General features: G+C 36.3%; 1 protein-coding gene across 1 annotated transcript; it reads right to left on the reverse strand.

The window, feature by feature from the left end:
• Positions 1-1,873: 1,873 nt before the first annotated feature.
• Positions 1,874-24,920, reverse strand: LOC149545075 (Josephin family protein). The gene is made up of 2 exons (XM_089795572.1): positions 24,395-24,920; positions 1,874-3,647 (listed from the first exon to the last, which is right to left on the reverse strand). The coding sequence occupies exons 1-2, from the start codon at positions 24,656-24,658 to the stop codon at positions 2,559-2,561; spliced, it is 1,353 nt and encodes a 450-aa protein (XP_089651698.1). The 5' UTR covers positions 24,659-24,920; the 3' UTR covers positions 1,874-2,558.
• Between the last annotated feature and the right edge of the window lie 1,198 nt (positions 24,921-26,118).

A 26,118-nucleotide genomic window follows, 5' to 3' on the forward strand; every position in this document is an offset into this window, starting at 1 on the left:
ATGTTCCTGTGGCAGGGTCACTTAAGGACAAATTTGTGCTTTTTGAAGATTTTCGATTTGTAAATGCTTCACACTCAAACTTACTTTAGAGTTCAAATACTTCGATGGGTACTTGCAATGTTTTTTGAAGTGTTGAGAGTTTAATTGAAGTCGGGGTGACCGACTCAGAGGTAGAAGATCATACAGTCCGTTGGTGTAGGCATGTGTGCCTCAATTTGCCATGTGATTTCATGATGAAATGATCTAATCTTGATTGTGGTGCTGATTCTGGAGTCATTAAAAGGTGTCTGCAGTCAGTATTAAGGTGTTTTTGGAAGCCAGTTTGGTGTCGTGGAGAAGTAAGATGGAGGCAATTTGTTCTCTGAATGGAGGGTCAGATTCCGTCTTTCACAGAGGTAATTTCGGTTAAGTAGTTGGGCAATGTCTTCAAATATGACAATGAGAATTTTTGGCAAGCTGTGTGCTTGGTGTTTGGCTAGGAATATTTGCAAAGATATTGGAGGTTGCGTTCAAACCTGGATATCTCATCCCTCTTTCTGGGTCTTGATTTAATGGTGGGTTCAAGCAGAGAGAAAGTGCAAAGGGCTGCAAGGGCCTGTTTGGAGCCAAAATGGGCTATCGGGTTGGATGACATCATTGCAAGGGAAAAGATAGGGGTTGGCTTTTGCATATGGGCGCCAGTCCATGGAGGCTAATTGGTGCTGGTGACGATGAGCTCCAACCACTGGTGGTGTGGTCCTCTGCAAACCTGGAAAGTGTACATTTGCCAAAAATGAAAGAGGGGTAGAACCCACTTTTGGATTTCCTAAATGCCCATGAGAGACGAGAAGTGTGGGGGTTGCCGATTGGAGGAAGGAAACGTAAGATCAATCCCAGTAAATCCACCACCCCAATAGGGGAAGGTGGGCGACCGATGGTGAGAACTCATGTACCCATGTGTGCAAGGAAGGTTAGTGGCACTTCTGCTGGTAGGAAGTCGGGTTGTGGGGTTGCCGATTGGAGGAAGGAAACGTAAGATCACTCCCAGTAAATCCACAACCCCAATAGGGGAAGATGGGCAACTGGTGGTGAGACCCCATGTACCCATGTCTGCAAGGAAGGTTAGTGGCACTTCTGCTGATAGGAAGTCGGGTTGTGGGGTTGCCTCCTACGGGGTGGTGCTGTCGCAGGGGTGGATGTGTCCTTGCTGGTGGAGCGAGGGGGTGGTGCAGGTCCAAGTGGTGTTATGCTAGCAGTGGTGCCTGATGCTGGGGATAGTTCCCCCAATTTCTCTCATGAGGAGGCTGCCATGCCGTTCCAACAGTGAGGGGTGTAGAGTTCTTGATGTCCTTTTTTGTTCAAAGTCTAAACTTGCTTGTGCTTAGTGTCCAGATGTTTGTCTTCGGGGTTTAGGGGATAGAAGGGTGTTTTTCGGAATCTATGTAAAGGGATGTAAGGGTTTTCTCTAGCCACTTGATGGCAACTTTGATATATAATCTCCAATCTTTATATTAATAAAATATAACTGTTACCGATAAAAAAACAACTTTAAAATTTAAAACAAATAGCAAACACATGGTAAAAATTGTTGTTGCTAGTAAATGAAATTTATAGGGCAATCCTAAATAATATTTAATCATGGAAGACCACTGACAGGGTAAGCTGCAAACAGAGACATGCTTAAAACAATGTGCAGCAGTCAACACAGCAGTCAGCCAATTTAACGGAGGTGACTAGAGGAGTATAAGGTGACACTGAAGCCGTGAATCGGCATTCTTCACACAAAAGCCATGAATCTATTTTATGAGGAAAAAATGGTCCAGATTAAATTAAAGCTTGGTTTCTGAGAGATTCATTCCTCCAGGTAGAATGCAATACACAATTGACACAAATATAAATTTTCAACACTCATATTTTATATTGCATCAGTTGCATTCTTCACTTGAACACATGTAAAGAAGTTCCAGCAATATGTAATATACTGGTGCTAGATATGATTTAACATTGTTTCTCTTGCATAACGCTGAATGAATGAGAGTATTGTCTCACTATAACTGCATACTTTGTTGAGAGTAATACAAATGCACTTTGGTTATATTGATAGCTGGTACTAGACTGAAGTTACTGTTTCCTGTATGATATCCTCCAATCTTCCTGTACTTCGATTTTTGGTATTCTAGCAATGCTTGTAGAATTTGATAAATGACCTTAGACAAGAAGAAAATAATATATGTGGCGAACACTAAGAATTTGTAGAGTGCTTTGACCCCAAATCAATATCAAATGCAGAGTTGAACTTTAGTCCTCTTCACATGTGCTAATAACCAGCCTTCCAATGCTCTAGTACCAAAAGATAAAGGCACCAACAGAGAGGGTGCTTGAGTGCAAATTTTAAAAAATTTAATAGGACTTGAGACCTGCACCACAATAATTCAACATATAGACCAAAAAATACCATCAAAATTGTGTAATGGGGAAAGTATTTTGGTAAACATGGAATCCAAGAACACATTGATAAGGAACCCCAGAATGGAATTTTTGTGCATGTCATCATAGTCACTGCTGGAGTCAGATTCAAATTATATCTGATCATTTCTCTGTGGAGGCACTTGTACATCAGCTAGACTTGCCGCCATTGCAGCTGCTAATTCAGAAACATTTGAGTAGCCAGTGTTGATAGACACTGTATCTGGCATTGGAGCTGTGACCTGGTGCACCTGATTGATGGGTGTATGATCATCCTGAGACAGAGAAGAGTTCTGCACACTTGAAGCTAATGTGGAAGCGGGGGCGAGATCTTGTTTCTCCTGCAAGTTAGCCTGCATTGTTGTAGGAAGGAATGTTTCCTGCTGACTATGATATGCATCCCTTGAGATATTGATGGATGGTGAAGGAATATGAGTGGAAGTGGGCAACAATCCAACATTTTGCTCCAGATTTGTTGGGCTTGGCAAAACAAGTGTTGCCGGATGAGGAACATCTTGATTCTTAGAGGTCCCACTACCTGAGGTAGAATCCTTCAGACTGGCTGCAATGGCTGCCATCAATTCTTTATCTTCATCATCTGACATACCATGCACAGAGTCCAATGGCCTGCTGGGTGAATTTGTATAGTAACCCTGAACACTAGGATTTTCACATTGTGAAGCATCATGTCGCAAACTAGCAGCTATTGCAGCCCTCAACTGAGAGTCTTCATAATTAGAATTATCAACACTTAAAGTTGTACCTCCTTGTGCATTAGAAGGTGAAGAAAGAACTGATACAGACTTCTGTTCATGGGAAGTATTGTGTGTCACTGATGTGGATTTGACAATCCTCTCTGCATCTTCAGGCGTGAACCATTGCCCAAAAGCATTACTGCTTTCTGAACTGGGGACAGGACATTCTTTTGGAAAATTACCTCTTACAAGGAAGATGCTCCAGCCAGCACTCTTAAGAGTGTCCATATAGGCAGACAGATAGAACTTGGAGAGATGCTCAGGAGCAGGATAGAGACTATTGAAATTGTACCACTCTCCACCAACTTTCCTGATGCAAAACCAATGGTCCTGGAGGTGACATATAAACCCCTCTTCATTCTGAGGGTCTCTCTGGGCTTCATCTGCCAATGGTGAATCAAACGGAATCACTCGAAGATCCCAAATCTCTAAAGCCTTCTCTAAAACCTGCCAAATAATTCAAGAAGAATTCTGTCAACAATCACTCCATTGTACAATATATCATAGATTCATATGAATTATATTGCGAATTCCAAAGCAATATAGAATAAACGTGTCCCTATATAAGTGATTAGGGAATTTAACAATCTATGATACAAAATAAAAGCAAAAGAAATTACCTACAAAATTTGTTATGAAGTCACATTCACAAATGTGTGAGACAAGCAAACCGAAACCATTTCAATAAACAGTGTTTTTAGGTTACATGATTGTCACAACCTAAAGCATTGTAAGACCTGAAGGATCCAGTGCTCATTATTCTTCTACTATAGATTTTGAAACAGACTAGTGCTTTGCCCTCTGAAGGCTCTTTTCTCTGACTTCTCCATAATGGGACTTATTTTCACAGGATTGATTGGTATTCTATACTTTTTGTATGCTGTCTTAGATCTAGAACTTACCCAATTGGATCTGCCCCCTCTCATTTGGTTCTACCAATTCCAAGATTTTATTTTGCGTACTTTATTGATACCGAACTTTTGACTTGTATTAATCTGCTTTGGCATCACTGACCATTTAAAATATTACATATATAAGAATTTCTTCTGTTCTTTCTTCCAAATCATATCATACAGGTAGGTTCAAGCCTCTCAGGAAAAATCACAAAAATTCAAAATGGCACACAAGTTCAACCTCTTGCATTTATTCGTTTTGTATAAAATTCTTGGGTGTATGAAAGAGAATATGTAAACCTGAGATTATGAATACAAAATCCAGACTATCGAACCTTCCTCGAAAAACATAATCCACAAAACAGCAAATGCAGGGATATCAAAACCAACAATCCCTATATAAGTGATTAGGGAATTTAACAATCTATGATACAAAATAAAAGCAAAAGAAATTACCTACAAAATTTGTTATGAAGTCACATTCACAAATGTGTGAGACAAGCAAGCCGAAACCATTTCAATAAACAGTGTTTTTAGGTTACATGATTGTCACAACCTAAAGCATTGTAAGGCCTGAAGGATCCAGTGCTCATTATTCTTCTACTATAGATTTTGAAACAGACTAGTGCTTTGCCCTCCGAAGGCTTTTTTCTCTGACTTCTCCATAATGGGACTTATTTTCACAGGATTGATTAGTATTCTATACTTTTTGCATGCTGTCTTAGATCTAGAATTTACCCAATTGGATCTGCCCCCTCTCATTTGGTGCTACCAATTCCAAGATTTTATTTTGTGTACTTTATTGATACCGAACTTTTGACTTGTATTAATCTGCTTTAGCATCACTGACCATTTAAAATATTATATATATAAGAATTTCTTCTGTTCTTTCTTCCAAATCATATCATACAGGTAGGTTCAAGCCTCTCAGGAAAAATCACAAAAATTCAAAATGGCACACAAGTTCAACCCCTTGCATTTATTTGTTTTGTATAAAATTCTCCGGTGTATGAAAGAGAATATGTAAATCTGACATTATGAATACAAACTCCAGACTATCGAACCTTCCTCAAAAGACATAATCCACAAAACAGCAAATGCGGGGATATCAAAACCAATGATTGCATAAAGCCAAGACAGAATGGGATAGCACTTTTTCTAATCTAAAGGAGATCTACAAAACTGTTCTCCAAACCCATAGGCAAAACTTGAGGGAAGTCAACAGCCTTTGGAATATGGAGGAGTCTCCAAAAATGTAACATTGAAATTTTACCTCATTCAATTCATTAAATCAATTTCGGAACTGGTGTCAGGTTTTGAGGTGTCTAATGCTCTGGGATCAGAATTCATCAGCTCAATGACATAAAGTGCTGACATGTCAGGAATAGCATTAAAATCCCCCAACCCTAATGTGATGGTCTTTCTCATCAACCTTAAGAACCTTGGCTTCAACACTCTCACCAACACTGCATTTCATTAGAATGTTATCAATATTATTATCTGATAGATCTGATGTGTGGCAGAACGATACTGTGTTACTATTATCAATACGCCAAAGTGTTCAACACAGTTAATAACCCCTGATATAATGTCTCCAACATGAATATTCTGCTTAGTCAAATCACTTTTGGCTGCTTCTGCTAAGTGTCATCTCAACTTGACCAGAGACATGATCCACCCTCGGAAACCTACCATCAACAAGCTTCCCTAGTGGAAATTCTTCATCCGGATTTCCATATTTCGTAGTGGTCGAATTAGATACAAAAACTTCTGCATTTAAATGGCAAGGAAACATTAAAAAGCACCCTACGAATTTCAATAATGGACATTGCTATTGAAGTTGATATACCTTTTATCATCAAGAATTTGAAAGGTTTTGGCATCTTGTTGGAGTCCAATTACTTCAACTTCCGATTTACTCAATGAGGTAGCATGAAAGTGACTTTGCAGAACCCGGTGTCTTACCATTTACTGTAATCCACCAAGAGGTCAAGCATCGGGTTTTGAGATTTCCAATACTTCATTGGGTTTTCAAACGGTCATGTAACTTGTATCGGGTTCCGACATAGGAAGTGAAATATCGATTTCCGATGAAATTTGTATCTATTTGGTCATACTTGTTTAAGTTCAAGCCCGCATGAATACAAGCGCCCCAAAGGCACCTAGCTTTCTTCTTACCAAACCTTTCCCCATATATTATAAAGAGCCCTTAATCGAACTATTTCTTTTGCCTAGCTCAATATCCTTGCCATCAAGGTTTAAGTTGTTCCTGGAAAGATGCATTCTGCAACCCCATGTTCGAAACCTCATTGACATTATCAGGACTTGTCAATATCGCTACTTTGCCAAATACCGCATAGACTCTAATTATTCGAGTAAAATAAAAAGATGCAGTTCAAGCATTTTTCAATTCTAAACACCCATCTCTCTTGTCGAAATTTCAAAAAAGCCAACAGCTCCATCGGGTTCCGCCTATCGAGCTCAGTGTGAGATCGCCGAAGGAGATACTATCATGAGTATTGGGCTTCGACAAGAGTTCCAACCAGTGTAACACAGGGACGAGTCCCTCCCAAAAAATTGGGCCGTCTCAAAAATAGGGACGCACTCGGGACAAGGGGACACTGTCTCAGCGTTTCGAGCGGCACTAGTTAGAGCGCCACCTCCGCCTAAGACAATGAGACATTTCGGCGTCCCCTATGGGTGCAAGGGACGCGACCGTGCCTCCTTTAATGCGGGGGGACGCCGAGACGTCACGAAATAATTTTTTTTAAAAAAATACAAAACAAAAATTGACTTTAAGTGGTTCCATAGGATTTCGGCTATTCTAAGTTGATTTCAGTATGTAAGAAATAACAAAAAAATAATAATAATAAAAATAAAAAACGAAAATTGACTTTAAATGGTTCCGTAGGATTTAGGCTATTCTGAGTTGATTTCAGTATGTAAGAAATAACAAAAAAGTTAAAAAATAAAAATAATAATAATAATAAATAGGCCTTGCCGATTCTGATTTTTGTTTGTAAGTTTGTTATAGTTATGATCATTGATTACAATTTAGTAATTTATTATTAGATAATAGAATCTAAATACTCATACTATTGCTCTGAAGACTGATATATAGACTAATATTTATTATTTGCTGATGTACAATGTTCAATGTTCATTGTTTGTTTGTCATTTGATCATCAATAATGATGTTCCAGTTGAAAACTTCAATGCAATGTTCAATGTTTAAGTTTACTATTTTTTACATCTTTGTATCTTATATTGTATAATTGTAGTACATCTTTTCATAACTAGCATTTTAAGTATCATATGTATAGTAATAGTATATACACCCCTACTCCCCCCGCCAACCCCCCGTCCCCAAATCAAGGCCCCTTTGTTCCCCCATCTCGAAAACTTGTCCCCCCATCCTGTCATGTCCCCTTCTTAGCTCTAGTGTTTTGGCGCCAGGTTAATCTATCTCCACATCCGGATAGATTAACGGCATTAGCTAACAAGATGCCTACTAGTCACATCGGAGGTTTTATTTTATATACTCACTATTTTATTAAAGTGTGTGGATAAAGTCGCTTTATGTTATAAAGTTATTTACTTTATAAAGTGACTTAAGTGACTATAGGGCAAAAATTGCGTTTTATCCCACATTCCTTGCTTCTTTGTTTTTCCCTCACTTCGAGGTTATAAAAGAACTTGTATTGGAATTTGAACACACAAGAATTTATGAATAAAATATTGTGAGTTTTGGTTGCTTTAATGTGACTAGTCTGAGACTGTGACGACGAAACCCCTCAAGTCTAGAAATTCTAAGGGAGTTGGACATTACCCCACCTTCCTTTCATTCAGTATTGTATTGGTTAACGAATTTGGAGGTAAACAATATTTGAGCAAGATAGCAAACTATAGTTTGAATCCCATCTTTTGAAATATGGAAGTAGAGTTTTTTTTGCATACAAGAATTGGTGTCTGCTTGAAGGGACAAAGAGAATACCGTGGTGTGGAAAACGTTAATGTTGTAGTAAGGCACCGATTTATTTTAACAATGAAACATCCGCCTGGGTATTTGCTACGCACAACAAACCCTCTTCAGTGTTGGAAAGTCGCAGAAAAAGGGGACTTCACGGGCCAGGCGTAAGAATGAAGTTCACTAGACCGGAAGAGTGGACTCTACAGGTGGCAGTGGGTGTTTGGCGTGCTGCGGTAGCCATTGGTAGTTCAGGCCCTCATTCACCGTAGCAAGGAGTTAGTTCGAGCAAGAAAAAGGGTCATGTCCAAGCGCAGGTGGAAATCAGAGGTATTGTTAACTCCCGGAATAAACAATTGGTTTTCTTTTCCACGTATTGCAAGAGCAGACATCTAGGTCACGGGTGGGGTGTTGGAAGATGTGGGGGTGGGACTAGTCCATGTTGTTGGTAATATTCTATATGCCATCTGTATGTGCACCTTGCCCATCACTTAAATGTTACATTATCACTCGATACAGTTCTAAAGCATTAAATACGCAATTATCAGTTTGGACTGTAGTCACATGTACTGCAATATTAAACCTATTGGAAATCATTCAGAGAACTGGAAAAAATAAACCAAATTTTGGTTGTTTAACAATTTTTTTTTCACTATAGTACTATTCAGCATTATGTACTTTGAGGAACTTCTTGCCAACTATTCGATAAAATGATTCGGTTAAAAATCTCAGAGCTTTGTCATTTTAATTCAGTCAAGTTTATTACACATCCCCCCATCTCCCAGGGCAGTGTAACTATGGTTCCAACACCCCTTTTAAAGCCTCTTACGAGCCAATGAGGATAACCTTCTACCTGATTTTGATAAGCTTTAAGAACACCATGTTGGCTTTCAAAGGGAAATTGGAACCAATAAACTTTGCCTTTACTTTTTGTCCTTGGGATTTTTGGATGATTTTGAGAATGATGTCGGGTTGGACATGTCTCACCATTTACACTGGGTCTCGATACGAGCATTTGAATTTCATATTGATTTGCCAATGAGTTTCTGCCTTTAAATCTTCAAAGTAGCGATTTCTTATTCAAGTACACTCTCTTGGATTAATGCAATCACTCTTTTATATAGCTGCAGGAGGCATGCTAAGGAATCAATGAGAAAAAAACCACTTGGGAAGGGGAACATAAGATAACATTAATAGTCCTAATGATAATTCAATGAACTCTTTTAAAGAGAAGGAAATTTGAAATTAGGTGTACTAAAAGGGGACCAACAAATATATATCTTAACTTTTAAGCTATATTGATTGTATGCTGTAGTTTATGGCAATTCAGTTTCATTTCATTTCATTTTGTTGCCTAACTGGACCAACTCTTTACTCCTCTTGCATGACTTAGTCTAGGGTATTAATAAAACACATAAGAATTCATTGAGACTAAATACTTTAGTTGGAGCTCCCCATTTTCTCGCTAAGAATGAAGATATCATCACTACATCTATGACTTCCACATGAGGACTTGACTACACAATGAATAGACAAATCCTTGGTGTTGATTTTTGGTGAACATTCAAATCTTGTGCAAATTGATAAAATTCACTATTTGAACAACTCCTTAGTAGTCATGTACAAAGTTGTGCCACATTTGAATGCTCCTAGCTCGAAAAACACCAATCAAAGTGAATAAACTTATATAGTTAAATCCTAATAGCAATATCACAATTTGACTACTTGTGGAAATTATCTCCTACTTATCAATTGATGAGCTTAAAGGGCTTTCTAATGAATGGACACTCGGTGAAGGTTTTGCAATGGGGTTGCAAACTTTGGGTTTAACCATAGAGGAAACTCCATAGTTAAGCACACTCAGGCTGGAGTAGTATTGGGATGGGTGACCTACCGGGAAGTCCTGATGCTTCACCCCTGTGAGCATCACCTAGATCCAATGAGTGCTAAGTGTTCCATTTATTCTCATGGGAGATGGATACATGTTGAATCACTACTCATGAAACATGGATCAATGAGTTTCACTCAAAATCACACAATTAAATCCTAATAGCAATATCACAATTTGACTTGCTGTGGAAATTATCTCTACTTATCAATTGATGAGCTTAAGGGGCTTTCTAATAAATGGTTCATAAGGCACAACACTTGGTGAAGGTTTTGCAAATGGGGTTGCAAGCTTTGGGTTTAACCATCGAGGAAACTCCATAGTTAAGTGCGCTCAGGTTGGAGTTGTACTAGGATGGGTGATCTCCCGAGAAGTCATGGAGCTTCACCTTTGTGAGCATCACCTAGATCCAATGAGTACTAAGTGTTCCATTTATTTTCATGAGAGATGGATTCGTGTTGAATCACTACTCTTGAAACAAGGGTCAATGAGTTTGACTCAAAATCACATAGTTAAATCCTAATAGCAATATCACAATTTGACTTTCTATGGAAACTATCTCCTACTTATCAATTGATGAGCTTAAGGGGCTTTCTAATGAATGGTTCATAAGGCACAACACTTGGTGAAGGTTTTGCAAATGGGGTTGCAAGCTTTGGGTTTAACCATGGAGGGAACTCTGCAGTTAAGCACGCTCAAGCTGGAGTAGTACTGGGATGGGTGACCTCCCAGGAAGTCCCGGTGCTTCACCCCTATGAGCATCACCTAGATCCAATGAGTGCTAAGTGTTCCATTTATTCTCATGAGAGATTCACCGCAGTTAAGTGCGCTCAGGCTAGAGTAGTACTGGGATGAGTGACCTCCCAGGAAGTCTCGGTGCTTCACCCCTATGAGCATCACCTAGATCCAATGAGTACTAAGAGTTCCATTTATTCTCATGAGAGATGGATTCATGTTGAATCACTACTCATGAAACATGGTTCAATGAGTTTGACTCAAAATCACACAATTAAATCCTGATAGCAATATCACAATTTGACTTGCTATGGAAATTTCAATTGATGAGCTTAAGGAGCTTTCTAATGAATGGTTCATAAGGCACAACACTTGGTGAAGGTTTTGCAAATGGGGTTGCAAGCTTTGGGTTTAACCATGGAGGAAACTTCGTAGTTAAGCGCGCTCAGGCTGGAGTAGTGCTGGGATTGGTGACCTCCCGAGAAGTCCCGGTGCTTCAACCCTATGAGCATCACCTAGATCCAATGAGTGCTAAGTGTACCATTTATTCTCATGAGAGATGGATTCATGTTGAATCACTACTCATGAAACATGAGTCATGAGAATAAGCAACAATGAATCGCCAAGAAAGCTCCAATGTGTTGCCCAAATGAACACCACATAATCTTCCAGATTGTGTCTTTCAACAATGTGGAGAATGTTACCTACAAGAGTATTTGTCCTCACAAACCAAAGATGAGCAATCCTCTAAAAGAAATGACATTATCAAATATCAAACTTAGCATGAGTGATGAGCTCCACAAAACTGACTCTATAGCTCTCTAAGGAAAATCTACCCATTTCATTTTTATCTTTTATTAAATATAAGTCACTTTTTAATCTTTTGATGTAGCCTCAAAAATAAAAGGGCCCAATTCATTTAAAATAAATCATCTTTCACTTTATAACTAACCCTTATATTTCCTTTATTAAATAAATTAAACTAATGATAAACCTTTAAATTATTTAATTAATAACTTATTTTTAGCTCCTGCCTGCAGCAGGAATACTGATGCATCCATTCAATACTAAAAATAAGTATCCAGAATTAGAAATCTAGAGCAACAATTCAGAGTATATAATTATTATTTTATTTAATAATTTTTAAAAAGTTATTTCTCTCTAATTGTTTGTGTTGGGAATAGTCATTGCAAATATCATATTACCAATTATCTTTTTATATAAATTTTGTCAGTTCAATTAATGACTAAAATGACATACAATATTATATATAATTTTATAAACATTGCTGAATTTTAACATTACAAGTTACATTATCTCCTTGAATGACATTTGTGATGTCATTCATTTATATCCAATTAAATATACAGTTTTAAAAAAGCTTAAACACTGACAATTTATGAAATGCCTACATATTTTTTGTATTGTCTATCGTAGAATTGATCTTATTTAATGTTTTTGATTGTTTTATAATACTTAATTCAATTTTTACATATCTATTATTTTTATAATATCCAATACTTTATTATTGTAAAAAACTAAATAGATAAAATATTTGAAATCTTTGTATAATAACTCTAAATAATAATAACTTCTTACTAATATACTTATTCACTTTTATAATTTTCGCATTGAAGACATTTCATTTATGAGACAAATGGGCCATTTATTCAAATCCAAGGTTATGAATTGTAAAGAAGGGTACAAAATGCTACTAATAATCACAGTTGTGCTTATTCTAGCGTGACTGCTTGAATGCAATCCAAAACCTAAACAAACACACCTGCAAGAAACACATTCAAGTAGACCAAATCGAATGTAAAAAAAAGGATGGACAAAAATTCTACTATTAAGTTATTGCTACAAACGTCTATCTTGCTAGGAATCGCCAAATAAAAGGGAGCTAGAATGTACAGAGGTCAATTAGCATATTATTAACAATAGCAACCAATAAGACATGTGACTCGTAAAGCATCACAAAGAGCAATTGCCTAGATAACTAATGATGTGCATGAATGCTCAATGTCTCCACTATTCCAACTACTAATACTAATAGGCAGGAAGTTCACACAATTTTATCTTGTTATTATATTTAAAACCACTAGACTGAATAAATGCTGCGATAGTCATCAAAGCTGAATCCATCGAGAATACTGAAAAATAGTAAACCTACTAGTTGACATAGTCGGGGCTTGAATTGACTTACTAAAAATAGCAAGCATTGGAAGACTAACCCAAGAACACTCTAGACAAGGGCATTGTGCTCAAGATAATGTTGAGAGGTCAACTAAACATTGAACTATTAAAAAACTAACTCCAAAATTCTATTAACCCTAACTCATTAGCCTACAAAAAACAATTGCAATAGGCTCATGGTCAACCCCAACTCAACTAGCTAGGAAGGGGGCATCACAACAAGTTAGTATGTGAGGAACATATGATTGGAAAGGGAAATTATAGGACACTCTAATTGGGAGAGGTCAAACAATGATAAAATATTAGGCATAGAATTAAAATCTTTTTCCAAGATTTTAAAATATGTTTTGCAACCAAATGCTTCATGCTAGGGCATGTTAGAAGCTCACTGAAGTTTTGCTAGTCTTTTCTTTACACTTTGATATTTTGTTATGCACATTGTTGTGATAAAGTAATATTTCCCTTTTATTGTATGTTCACCTATTATTGCATGGTTAAATACTCCATAATTGGACTCTCCAACCTAGTTCATCATATCTAAGTATAGGCATACCTAGCAAGAAGAATAATATACTGATTTGTTTAACTACTTTTATATATATAATTGCAACCAAAAGGTTACCCAACAAGACATTTTTTAGAAGTTAAATAAATAACCATAATTGGAAAATGTAATGAGATGTAAATAAGGATTAGAGGCTCCATCCACAACCACAAATTCAAATCCCTACTAAAGATGAAAGGGCATTTCAAATAGATAAATTGCCTCACTCACTTTCACAAATGCAACCAAGAGATTATCCAAAAGTAAATATTAAAAATATTCAACAATAAAACAAAATAAATAATGGCATCCTAAAGCAATAGAAACAAAGCTTCTATAGAGGAGCACCAAATTCAAATCCTAGAAGAAACTTGATGAAGAAATGAAATTGGGTTCAGAACTACACCTAATCATTCTCACTAAATCACACTCAGACGACAAGGTTGGAACCATGTCCCAAGATAAGTGAATTGAAATTCTCAAATAAGACAAACTAGCATTTGCACCTAAAAGAGGTGCAATGGCTACACTGATAGAGATGTATATATTATTTAAAATATGGAGGGTTGAAGTGGGAAAATGAATATAGTTTCCTTCTCCTTCTTCCACTTCTCCTTCTACCGCTTCTTGTCCTTCTCCTTTTTCCTCTTCTCCTTCTACTCATTCTCGTCCTCCTCCTCTTTTACTTCTCCTTTTCATTTTCTTTTTTCTCCTTATCATACTTCTCCTTCTTCTCAAATCTTCTCTTCCTCCTCTCCCTATTCTCTCAATTCTCTCCTCCTAATCCTCCTCATCTGTGTCCTACTTCTTCTCCTCCTCCTACTTGTTTGTCCTTCCCCTATTTCTCTTCCTCTTCTTCATTTTCTTCAACTTTGAACATAATTGACTAGACCTAATCATGTAAGTAAATGACAAAATACATATTGCTGACATGATATATTAGACTTTAAAAAGCCATGTTTTGATTTGAAGGGGAAAATTGGTTTCACTAAGTCAAAAAACCCAATGTTAATAAAAGAGTAACATAAAAAATCTTTAACGAAACCCATTGAGACCAGAAGCAACATAACCCACAAGACACACAAAGTGGAACAACCTTACAAGACAACCACCATAACAAAACAAAAACCCTAACATCAAAGTTACAACATATTGACCAACTTTAAAAGCTATGTTAATCTTCATTATGGTTAGCATTTTGCACTCCAAAAAATTAATTAGAATTATTATTTTAGAATTATTTATATTGTTTAAGTTATTAATATTTAACTTGCTATAGCAATTTTAGTTATTTTAATATATCGTTCTCATAACATTCACAAATACCCAATGTGAAGATCTATAAAATTACTATATAATAATATAAATGGTCACAAATAAAGGAATTAATAACTTAAAATACTAATTAAATAATTCTATTATTATTTATTTTACCACCATATCTTTTCCTATTTTTTAAAATATTTATTATGCATATTATTGTGTAAATGTATAAAATTATAATTATTTAATTTGTTAAAGTTACACTTCAAACTTAGTTTAGTTTAAAATATTTGAGCAATTGCTAATCAAATAGTTAATTATTTTTATTATTTTTGCATCATAACATTTCTAAATCTTTAAGCTTATTTATTATTCATCTTTAAAAAATTATGAAATTAGACTAAACATTTAGTAAAATTAAATATATATACATTTTCAAATTATTTAAGCATTACGACTAAAAAAGTCAGTCTTAATTTATTATTAAAAGCAAAAGACCAATCTTTAGTATTGGTGTGGTTAAACAATATTTAAACTTTTGTTATTACCTGAGTTAAACAAATTGCACAGTTATTAAATTAAAAAATCTGAAGGATTTTATATTAATACTTATACAGAAGACCAAGAAAGATTAAATTCTCTGGAAACATAACCTGTCAGAATAAATTATTTATTAAAAAACAGGTTTGGCACGACATGTGCCAGTGAAAACACATAAAATTGGCTAATAATATTCATCCACTTCAATTAGTTTCAGCAAACATTTAAATTTTTTTGATCATGTGGAGACATTTTGTCACTAATGATTTTGGCAAGTGGCATTTGTTTTCCTGCGAGAGACCATGACAATGTCCGCCCTATAATAGCCTTATTGGCTAAATTAGTTGGCTTTCATGAAATAAATTGTTTTGATCAACAATCTTTTTCATCCACAAATTTTCCTCTTATTCGGTGATTTTCTCAGCTGGAAGTTTTTGGGAATTTACTGATTGAGATAATAAAGCGTGAATACTTTGCAAGATATGACACGTGAGAGATAATAAGACCGAAGCTGAACACTCCAGGTTGTTCCCAACTTGCAAATAAGCACAAAAATTTTCGCTACAAGAGTTTTTCCAGCGAGAAATTTTTCCAGCAGCAATAACAGATTTATCAGCGAATTATAGTCAGGTTTTGCTTTTCCAGGCGTAAGGAGTTGAATTGCATCGGGCGATTCTTACAATAGAATAGCCTATCGGATAAATATGGCATAATTCATGCTAGACCACACCCAAAAATTGCAACAAAATGAAAATGTCAACTATGGTGAATCAAAATCGAATATAATGCCTCATTGATCTCAGAGAGTCACAAACAAGTCAAAGCTACCTAGCAAGAATAATTTATGATGGATAGGGAAAAATCCCCACTTTAGAGTCACACACAAGTCAAAGTAACCTAGCAAGAATAATTTATGATGGATAGGGACATGTCCCCACTTTGCAATCATACACACCATCCCCTCCACAATCCCCAAGGCACTGGACAATTCCAATCTTTCACTTGTCCTCTAAAAATCAAAGATGCATCTTTAGAAAGTCATGGTACATCCAAATTTAAATTTTTCCAAATTAACAAAAATAATATGGGTGGTTCACAAACCCTACTCTATCAGCATTACAAAAGGACTAAACACACACACTAATGTAAACTAGACCCGTAAGCATTGCCACTCATGGTTAGCACCACCATTATTGATCATATGAATGAAATTCGTCATTGGAAAGCATGAAATGCAAAACACACATTGCTTGATGCTAAAAATTAATGATTTTCTAAAAGATTTACAAGTAGCCACAAAGGCACCTAAAAAAAGTTGGATACAACAATTCGCTTGATATATTTTGATACACTCCAAATGATGCGCCATTGATATCATATAATTGCATACTCTGACTCACATTATGCTTTAAACTTAACACTTGGTGATCCTATGTTTATGAAGAGAACAATTTGGCTTGGTGCATGATACTCTTTAGTTGTTAAGTTCTACAGAGTAACAAACTGCTTATGTATTATGTTTCTAATTTTTCCACTAACATCAAGGGCCATTTTAGTTACTAAGCATGATTTATTTCATCTCCTTAATTATTCGCTATTAACATATTGTGTTCTTTTGTGTGTCTACCGACTTGAGAAATGTCCTCCTTGATTATCATCTCCAATACTCATCCTATTGTCTAAGATGACTTGTGGCTAAATAATTTTGTAATAGGTTGCATATAAAGTAAAACCATTCATAGACTAGCTGGAACTGAATATCATCATTCAAATATACTGGGATATAATATCGTTATCCAAATATACTGTAATTTTAAAATAAATATAATACTGACACTTACAAGAATGGCATAGCATTATTAGAATATTATTTAATTAATTTAATATTCATCTATGTAAAATGTGTAAATCTCTGTGGATAAGATTGTTTCTTAAGTTTCTAATATAAGTTTCTTATTAGAAACTTTTTATTCTTTCTACCTTGTAAATTCTTTATAATGATCTCTTCGATCATTTGTTATTACAATCAATAATTTACCAATTGCTTGCCTAATATAGTATCAGAAATTATCCTATTTTCGTAAATTTATAATTTCTTAAATGAAAGTTTTTGAAAATATTTTATGAGATTTGTTCATACATTTTTGGCAAGAATTTTTTCAAAACCTGAATGGGGTTTTCTACTGCCAAGACGCCATTGTTTTTCTCCAAAACTCACATGACCATTGCATGCAACCCACGCCACTCCCTCTGCAACCCACGGGTCTGTTCTGTTTATCCCATAAAGTGGTCACTTTTTTTCTCAAATTGCAGGTTTTTGTTGCCTGACGCTCACCAGTTTGGTAGTTTTTGACCTATGCTTCTAGGTTGGGTTTTATCCATGCCCAACAATGGTTGGTTTGCAGGTGTCTTCTGATCAATCCAACCTGTGTTTTCTGTGACTTGTGCTCAAAGTGACGGACCTTTCTATTATTTAATGGTCTTTCTCTCCGTCTAGGACACACAGACCTGTTATGACGGGCCTATCCTCCCTATTCCAGCACATGTTTTGACTTTTATTTTTCCAAACAAGTTTTTTGGTTCGTCCATGGCTGCCTAGGGTTTTCTGCATTTTTTACTAGGTTATGACCCTCCATTTATAGTCAAAAATTATTTTGATTGCAGATTGCTTGTGGGTTTTTCAAAATCTCAACTTGATCATTGTCAAGATTTTGTGAGTGCCTTGGCTTCCATGCCAGCCGAAAATCTATTCAAATTTCATATCCCTTCTGGGTTTTTTAAGATCTCTTCTAGGTCTTGATCGGATTTTTTAGGGCCAGATGGAATTTTTTCTTGAAATCTATGCCAGTTGTACTTCAATATTTGTTGAAGTTTGTACCTAAATTTGCCTCTGTTTTCTGCATTTGGATTTGTGCTTTAGATTTTGTGCTATTGCCTCTTCTTTGATTTTTGTTTTCTATGCATTGAAACATGCAAGATGGCATCATTGACCAACCTAATGTTGGAAGGCAACTAGAGATTCAACGGCAAAAATTGTAACACCAAGTGCAGCACATGCTGACAATCTTTAAACATTGTGTCCTTGATACAATTGTTTTGGGAACAGAGACTCGTCCTACCATAGTCCAAGCAGACCAAGACAAGTTTGATGACCAGAATCAAGAAGCTGGTTTTGTTTCTCAAGCTCTATGTCATGGATGATCAGTGGCCTATGATTCCTTCTAGCAAGTCACCAACAGACATCTATCAGCATCTAAAAGAGTTCCATGAGACATCTAACAAGAGCTGAGCATTCTTTCTAAAGAACCAGTTGTTCTCTACCATGATGGATGAACACATTTCCTTACAGGAGCATCTCATGAAGATTAAGGACATTCGGATCAGATCGAAGCTATTGGTCGGAAAATGGAGGAAGAAGACATGGTAATCATCACCTTGAAGTGACTATTTAAATCTTATGAGCACTTTAGACTCTCAACATTACTTCCATTAATGTTGATCTGAAATTTCCAAAGCTGTGCACCAAACATTTGTAGGAGGATTGTCAGAAACAACCATTTGGTAGTAGAGCAACCTCTTGCTCTTTTGAGAAAGCCTTTTCAACTAAATCCTTTCACAAGGATAAAGGCAAATCTCAGCACTCTCATCTCAATAGGAGCTCCAGTCAACCTTAGTATGGCTCAAAGAAGAAGATTCACTCCTGTCACAAATATGGCCATTTTCTCAAGGATTGTTGCAATTGGTTAGCTTCTAAACACTGGAAGCAGGGAGGGTCTCAGCCTAAAGCCAATGTTGTTGAGCACACACAGCAAAAAGAGTTTGCCTTGAACGCCTTCATGGCTAAAAGACCTGTAGACCATGTGAAATTTTTCCCTGATATATAGATTCTGGTACTTCTCAGCATTTCACTCACTGGTGTGATTGGTTTACAAAAAAATTCTCCCTTTACTGATTCAATCATATTTGGAGGAGGTAAAGAGTATACTGTTGTCAGCAAAGGCAACGTTCAGATATAGTCTGGTGGGAGGAATCACATTTTCCTCAAATGTATACTGCCTTCTTGGCATGGAATGTAATCTTCTCTTAGTATTCTCCTTAGCTTGATGTGGTATTTTGTACATACAAGTGTTTAATACTTGATAGTACAACACAAACTATTGGGGTTGTTGGCATTGAGGATCATGGTTTATACAAACATGTGGATACAAGTAATTCTCTTGAGCATTCCTTCACAGCAAAATCATCTTCTATCAACAATCTCTGGCATCAACAGTATGTTCACCTAAACATTCACTATCTTGCTCAACTTGTTCAAGATGATTTAGTACTTGGCCTAGCTGAAATTCAAACTCCAAATCAGCGAGTTTGTGGAGCTTGTCAAACTAGAAAGCAACACATGATGTTGTTCAAGAATGGCGACTCATGGTGAACCTCTAAGGTACTACAGTTACTAATGTATGTAATCCAATGAATACTCCTTTTGTTACTGGGCGCAACAATTTCTTACTTTTTGTTGATGATATCAGTCATAAAATGTGCGTGTACTTTCTCAGACAAATTCAATGTGTTTACTCTATTGTAGAAATTGAAGGCCTTAGTAGAAAAAGGGTATGATTGTCATCTCTTAGATTTAATAATGCGGGGGAGTTTTGTTCTACTGCTTTCTCCACTTTTTGTGATAGACATGGCATAAAACGTCAGTTAACAACACCATACACCCCTCAACAAAATAATGATGTAGAATGTCACAACCGCACCATTACAAAAATGGCCAAGTCTATGAAGGAACACAATAATGTTCCTAAGAAATATTGGGTAGAAGCAATGTTTACTCCCAATCTATCACCTTAATTAGCCTCCCACACATGTTGTTAAGGGGAAGACTCCTAAGGAAAGCCTGGATTGGTCGCAAACCTGAGATCAGCTACTTAAAAGTTTTTGGCTCTGTAGCATATGTATGGATTCCAGAAGCCCAGTGCTCGAAGTTGGATTCTAGGAGTTATGTTTACAGAATACAGTGACAACCAAAAGGCTTACTGACTAATTAATGCAAATGTTGATAGTCTTATCTTCAGTTGAGCTGTTGCCTTTACTAAAGAATGAGGACCTTTTCAGCTTTCCTCATTTAAGTAGGATTTGGAGGATCACTTGATTTGGGTATTCGAATTCCATTGGATTTCGCTTGATGGGAAGGACAATGATGGATCTGCATTTGATGATGCACTACCTAATTTTCCTTTGGATGATGCTAATCTTCCACTTGTTGCAGAAACTCTTCAACCTCCAGCTCCATTTATTACTCCTCCATCTAATGTTGGCACCTCTACTCTTCAGCCCAAAAGCTAGGCTAAAACCATCAATGACCTTCATCCTCATGAGCTCATCGAGGGTAGATCTTATAGAAATAAAGGCAAGAAAGAAAATATAGTTAACTTTGCTCTTAGGGCCAACCTTCATATAATATTTATGAGCCTTGGACATTTGAAGAGCCAAAAGGGATTCCAAAGTGAGAATAGGCTATGGATGCGGAATACCAATCTTATGAAGAACAACACCTGGGTTCTCTTTGGTCTTCCTCAAGGGAAGAATCCCATTAGCTATAAATAGGTGTATAAGGCAGATGGTACCTTAGATAAATACAAGGCCAGATTAGTTGCTCGAGGGTTCGCACAACAAGAGGGCGTTGACTATGAGGAGACTTTTGCTCTTACTGCCAAGATGAGTACAATTTGTCTTCTTCTTGCCATTGCAGCTCAATTTGGATGGAAAGTACATCAAATGAATGTTAAGAGTGCCTTCCTCAATTGTTAGTTACACAAAGAAGTCTACATAATGCAACCTCCTGGTTCTAAGGTTATTGGCAAAGACCACCAAGTATGTCAATTCCAAAAAGCACTCTATTGACTCAAACAAGCCCGTTGAGTGTGGCACATCAAGATTAATGAGTACTTGGTTACCCATGGTATTCAGTGTTGCCCTTCTAATAGTAATATGTATATAAAACACTCTAGTGATGATGTTCTCTTTCTTGTTGTCTATGTGGATGACTTGATCATTACCAACAGTTATGCACATTTGATTGCAGAAATCAAGCAAGACCTGTGCAAGGATTTTGATATGACATTTGGGGCTTCTCCATTATTGTTTAGGTGTTGAGGTTTGATAGAATGATAGTAGCATCTTTATTTTTCAGTCTAAGTATGTCAGCAACTTACTAGACAGATTTTGAATGCAGAATGTAAACCTACTTCCATGCCTATGCAAAAAGGACTGAAGCTGTCAGCAAAGTATGATTCTCCTCCTGTTGATGAAACGACCTACATGTAACTTGTGGACAATCTTATCTATCTCACTTCCATTAGACCTACTCTCAATTTTGTAGTGAGCTACATTCTACACTTCATGAATATGTGCCAATTTGAGTTCTGGTGTAGTCACCTAGACTAGTAAAAAGCAACATGAAGTCTCCCTCTCCTCCACAGAAGCAGAGAGTTGAGAAGCTATTAAGGCAGCTTGCGAGACAGTTTAGCTTCGTTGGATGTTGTGGATATGCTTTTATCTCAGTTAGGCCTGACTCCCTTGCTCTCTGATAATTAGGGAGTTCTCAAATTTGTCAAAAAAAGGGTCTTCCATGAAAGAACCAAACATGTGTACATTCATTGCCATTACATTTGGTAGTTGGTTGAAGATGGTAAGGGTCAGTTACAATATGTTCCAACAAAGGATCAAACTACAGATATTCTCACCAAACCTCTTGGTCTATATAAATTTGCTGAATTTGGAGGCCAGTCTAGTGTTATTTATAGATTCATCATTAAGGGAGGGTATTAAAATGTTATTTAATTACTTTAAAGGTCATCTATGTAATATGTATAAATCTTTGTAGATAAGATTGTTTATTAAGTTTCTTTGTAGAAACTTTCTATTCTTTCTACCTTGTAAATTCTTTATAATGATCTTTTCGATCATTTGTTAATACTATCAATATTACCAATTACTGCATAATAAGCATAACCTTCAAAAAAATTACAAACTCTAAATGAGATTTTCTTTAGAAATTCAGTAGTTTTTTGTCATCTCACTACCTAATCCAAAGGTTTCCACCCTAGCTTGATAGTTGCACAAATAACTCAAATTGTAGCAGAACTTACATGGAAATTGTCAATGCCTTCAAAAGCAAACATGACTTCAATATATGACAACAAGAGAACCAACTACACAAATTGATGATTCATAAAGCCTCAAAATGAGATTTATTAATTGCAGCAAAAATCCTTCTCAAATAGCTCCCCAATTGTCTTGAAAATCAACTTATAGCTCCTAGCAAATAAATACTCCTCTATGGAAATTCATGTGCCCATAATAGTGGGACTAAATGTTATTTATTATAGCTTATTGATTGTTGCACTTGAAATCCCCATATATGGCTCTATTAAATTTATTTATTCTTGTCTATGCTTACGAAGGAAGACAAGGATTGGGCCACACAGCCTGACTTAACTAAAAGGGGACAATGTATCATCTCTATCCTGGAAACGCCATTAAACATAAATCCAATTCATTGGACTACTTAGAAATGGGTAAAAAATTGTTGGCAAATGGTTACCGCCCATGACTTTTTCAAAACTAACATTTAGGAGTAAAGTTAGAATATGAAATGAGCTCATGCTAGAGGATCGAGCAGTTCATCTCACAACACCGGATTCAAATCCGTATGAAACAAGAAAAAAGTGTTTAAAATGTTTAACATATCAGGTTCACTTTTGCAGGGTGCCTCCATTAATTTAAATTCGTCTAAACTATAAATAAAATAAATAATCGCAGACTAAAGTAGCATTATCGTGGTTTTCCAAAACTAACATTTGGGAGTAAAATTAGAATATGAAATGAGCTCATGCTAGAGGATCAAACAGTTCATCTCACAACACCAGATTCAAATCCATATGAAACATGAAAAAAGTGTTTTAAATGGATAACATACCACATTCACTTTTGCAGGGTGCATCCATTAATTTAAATTCATCTAAACTATATAACAAAAATAAATAATCACAGATTAAAGTGGCGGTATCATGCGACTTTGATCAGGAGCCCTGTCTTCACATTCCGAAGCTAACAAGGTGTTCAAATTGGCTAAAATATCATATCCAACTTGCTGCACACACCATACAAACAAGGTTGGGTGCATGTCTCGAGGGGGTGAACTGAGATTGGGTGAAATACTCCAACATTCTTGCCAGATCATGCTCAACAAATGAGGCTGAGGCGAGTTAAAAATAGTTAAAAGATTACATCCAACTTGATACAATACATTATCCTTGCCAAGTTACACCCAAAGAACAAAGCTAGATGAAAATCTCACGTGGACTGAATTGAATGGATAAAACTGGCACTTGGATTGATCTCCTGTTGGATAAAAGATCACATCAAACTTGCTCGGCCAAATCCAACAAATAAATGCAAGTGCAAGGCCAGTGCCAGACAAAGTTGAGCTGAATAAAATTGCATAAAATTCCACATCCAAATTGCGGGGGGAGACCAAAAGAATAAGGCACTAGGCTGGATTATAATTGGCTAATACCGAACCCAAAAGAACAAGGCCGGATGCAAGTCCAAGTCGGCTGAGTTAAAAATGATAAGAACACTGCATCCAACCCACTAAGCGTCAGCGTCACTCAACAAGGCTTAGCGTAAGCCCTACGTAGAATGATTTGAAAAACAAAATATTGATATGCTCTACACCTAAGCCAGTGTCACCCTCGAAGGAAGTTCGCCAATATTGTGGATTAGACTCGTGGGCAAAATCAAAATTGGGTAAAATATCAGAGACTTGCCTAAATTAAAATTGAGTCAAAAACCATCTCCAGGGAACAGATTAAAATAAGAAGGTCAAACGGATATCCCCAATGTGAATTTCAACGAAGAAAATTTTCCTAGTACGTGCCAACTAAGCTGACGGTCAGCTCACTAAAAGAGTTAAATTATATACATACAGTCTCTCAAGCATATCTTCCATCAAACTCAGCCCACTCAGAACTTGGAGCTACGTAAAAAGCAAAAAGTTGCATTCAACCCCAAATTAACCGACAGAAGTTACATCCCAGTAAATGTTCCCCCATCAACAAAACATTCCAGAAAGAAAACAAAAGCAGGTGAGCTTGTAAGAACCTGAATACTAAAATCTCCATCCATCGCGACATTGGAGGAGCCCTCGGACATAAACAGCAAATAATCAGCAGAATCGAGACCGCCCTCCATCATCATCTGCTTCTCTCGCTGATCCAAATCCGCCGCAATGCTTGCCAAATCCAGCTCAGTGAAAAACGGCCCCTGCAAAACCGTGTTCACGCAGTGAACTGCGCACAATTTCGACTCCTGCACCTCGTGATACAGTAGCCCCCCGTTAGTAACATCTTGCCTTTCCATCGCCATACCTTACTCTCAAACCCTAGAATTGCTTTGCTCTGCCGGTAGTCTTCTTCTACTTTAGCCAAATAACAAACCCTAGATTATTTATTTTTAGAGTTTTTGGGCGTGCCTGCGAATCATTCTTTCTTCTTTGTTCATTTGCGTTGTTACCACGCAATAAGAGTGAGCATGTTTAGAATAGATGAAATACTTTGTTTACAGAGCTTATTTTCTTGGATGACATGAAATTCTTTGTCTACAGGTGTTTGAGTTGGAAGATTTTCTTATCGTTTAAGTTGTTTTTTGACTTGTATGAAGACAATTCAAATATCCTAGATGCATTCCAAGCGCCCCGGAATGCATCTGCACCTTACACGTCTGCAAATCTGAGTTCTTTTTGTGAACGTCTCTTTTTATTGGTGATTGAGACAGATTAAGTTTCTGAATTGATCTTTTCATTTTTTCCCAAGGAAATGATATATATATATATATATATATATATATATATGAATTATGCGTGATTATTAATTAAAAAGGATTATTACATGGTTTAAGAAAACAAGTTCAATTCAATTTTGCCTCAATTGTCACTTTTGATCTTGTGATTTCAGTTTTGCTTGCATTTATGTTATTTAAGTAAGTCAACAATTCAAAATAAGATAGTTGTCATTATCTTGTGCTTTAAAATATTTGGTGAGGAACTAGTGAGCTTCAAGTTTATTAATTGTCACTTGATCTTGTGATTTCAGTTGTGCTTACATTTATGTTATTTAAGTCAACAATTCAAAACAAAATAGTTGTCATTTTCTTAAATTTTGAAATATTTGGTGAGGAATTAGTGAGTTTCAAGTTTATCATGTCTTGTGTTCTAAAATTTAAGTTTGTTTAATGTTTTCTAGATTTTCATAGGATTCTAAGTTTTGTGCAACTAAGTCATTTAATATTGTTTTAGAAACCTGAAGCCATTCTTCATAATTCTTGTTCCATGTAATGAGAAATGCTACACAAAAGAGGCACATGTAGAGCTTTGTTAGGTATTGACACTACGTAAAAGAGGGCTATGTCGTGTTGAACAAATGTTATGCTTGGAGGTATTGAAAGCATTACACAATATCATAAAAAATTGCTATGCGACATCTCTGTAATGTTGTCAATCCAAATGGGGAATGCTTTCATCACAATGTGTATGGAAAGTTGCAAAGTAAAAAGAGGTAGAGATAAATGAAAGAGGAAGCAAAAGAAAGAGCATTCAAGTTTATTTGGGATAAATACTTATAGGCAACATTTAATTCTTTCACAAAGATGGAAAAGCTCTCATGAAAGTGCTCTACAAAAGGCACGTGGTAGTACAGCCAACACAGTCTTGTGTACATAAATGAAAGAAGTCATGATATAAAATGGAGATAACATAGAGAAGAAAGAGCTACAAAGAGCTTGCAACAACAATGATAACCAAAAATGGGAAGTGCCCTACCCAAATGTGG

Source organism: Cupressus sempervirens, chromosome 8 (genome assembly GCF_028749045.1).
Source record: "Cupressus sempervirens isolate cs-2001-9-10 chromosome 8, ASM2874904v1, whole genome shotgun sequence".
NCBI classification, from domain to species: Eukaryota; Viridiplantae; Streptophyta; class Pinopsida; order Cupressales; family Cupressaceae; genus Cupressus; species Cupressus sempervirens.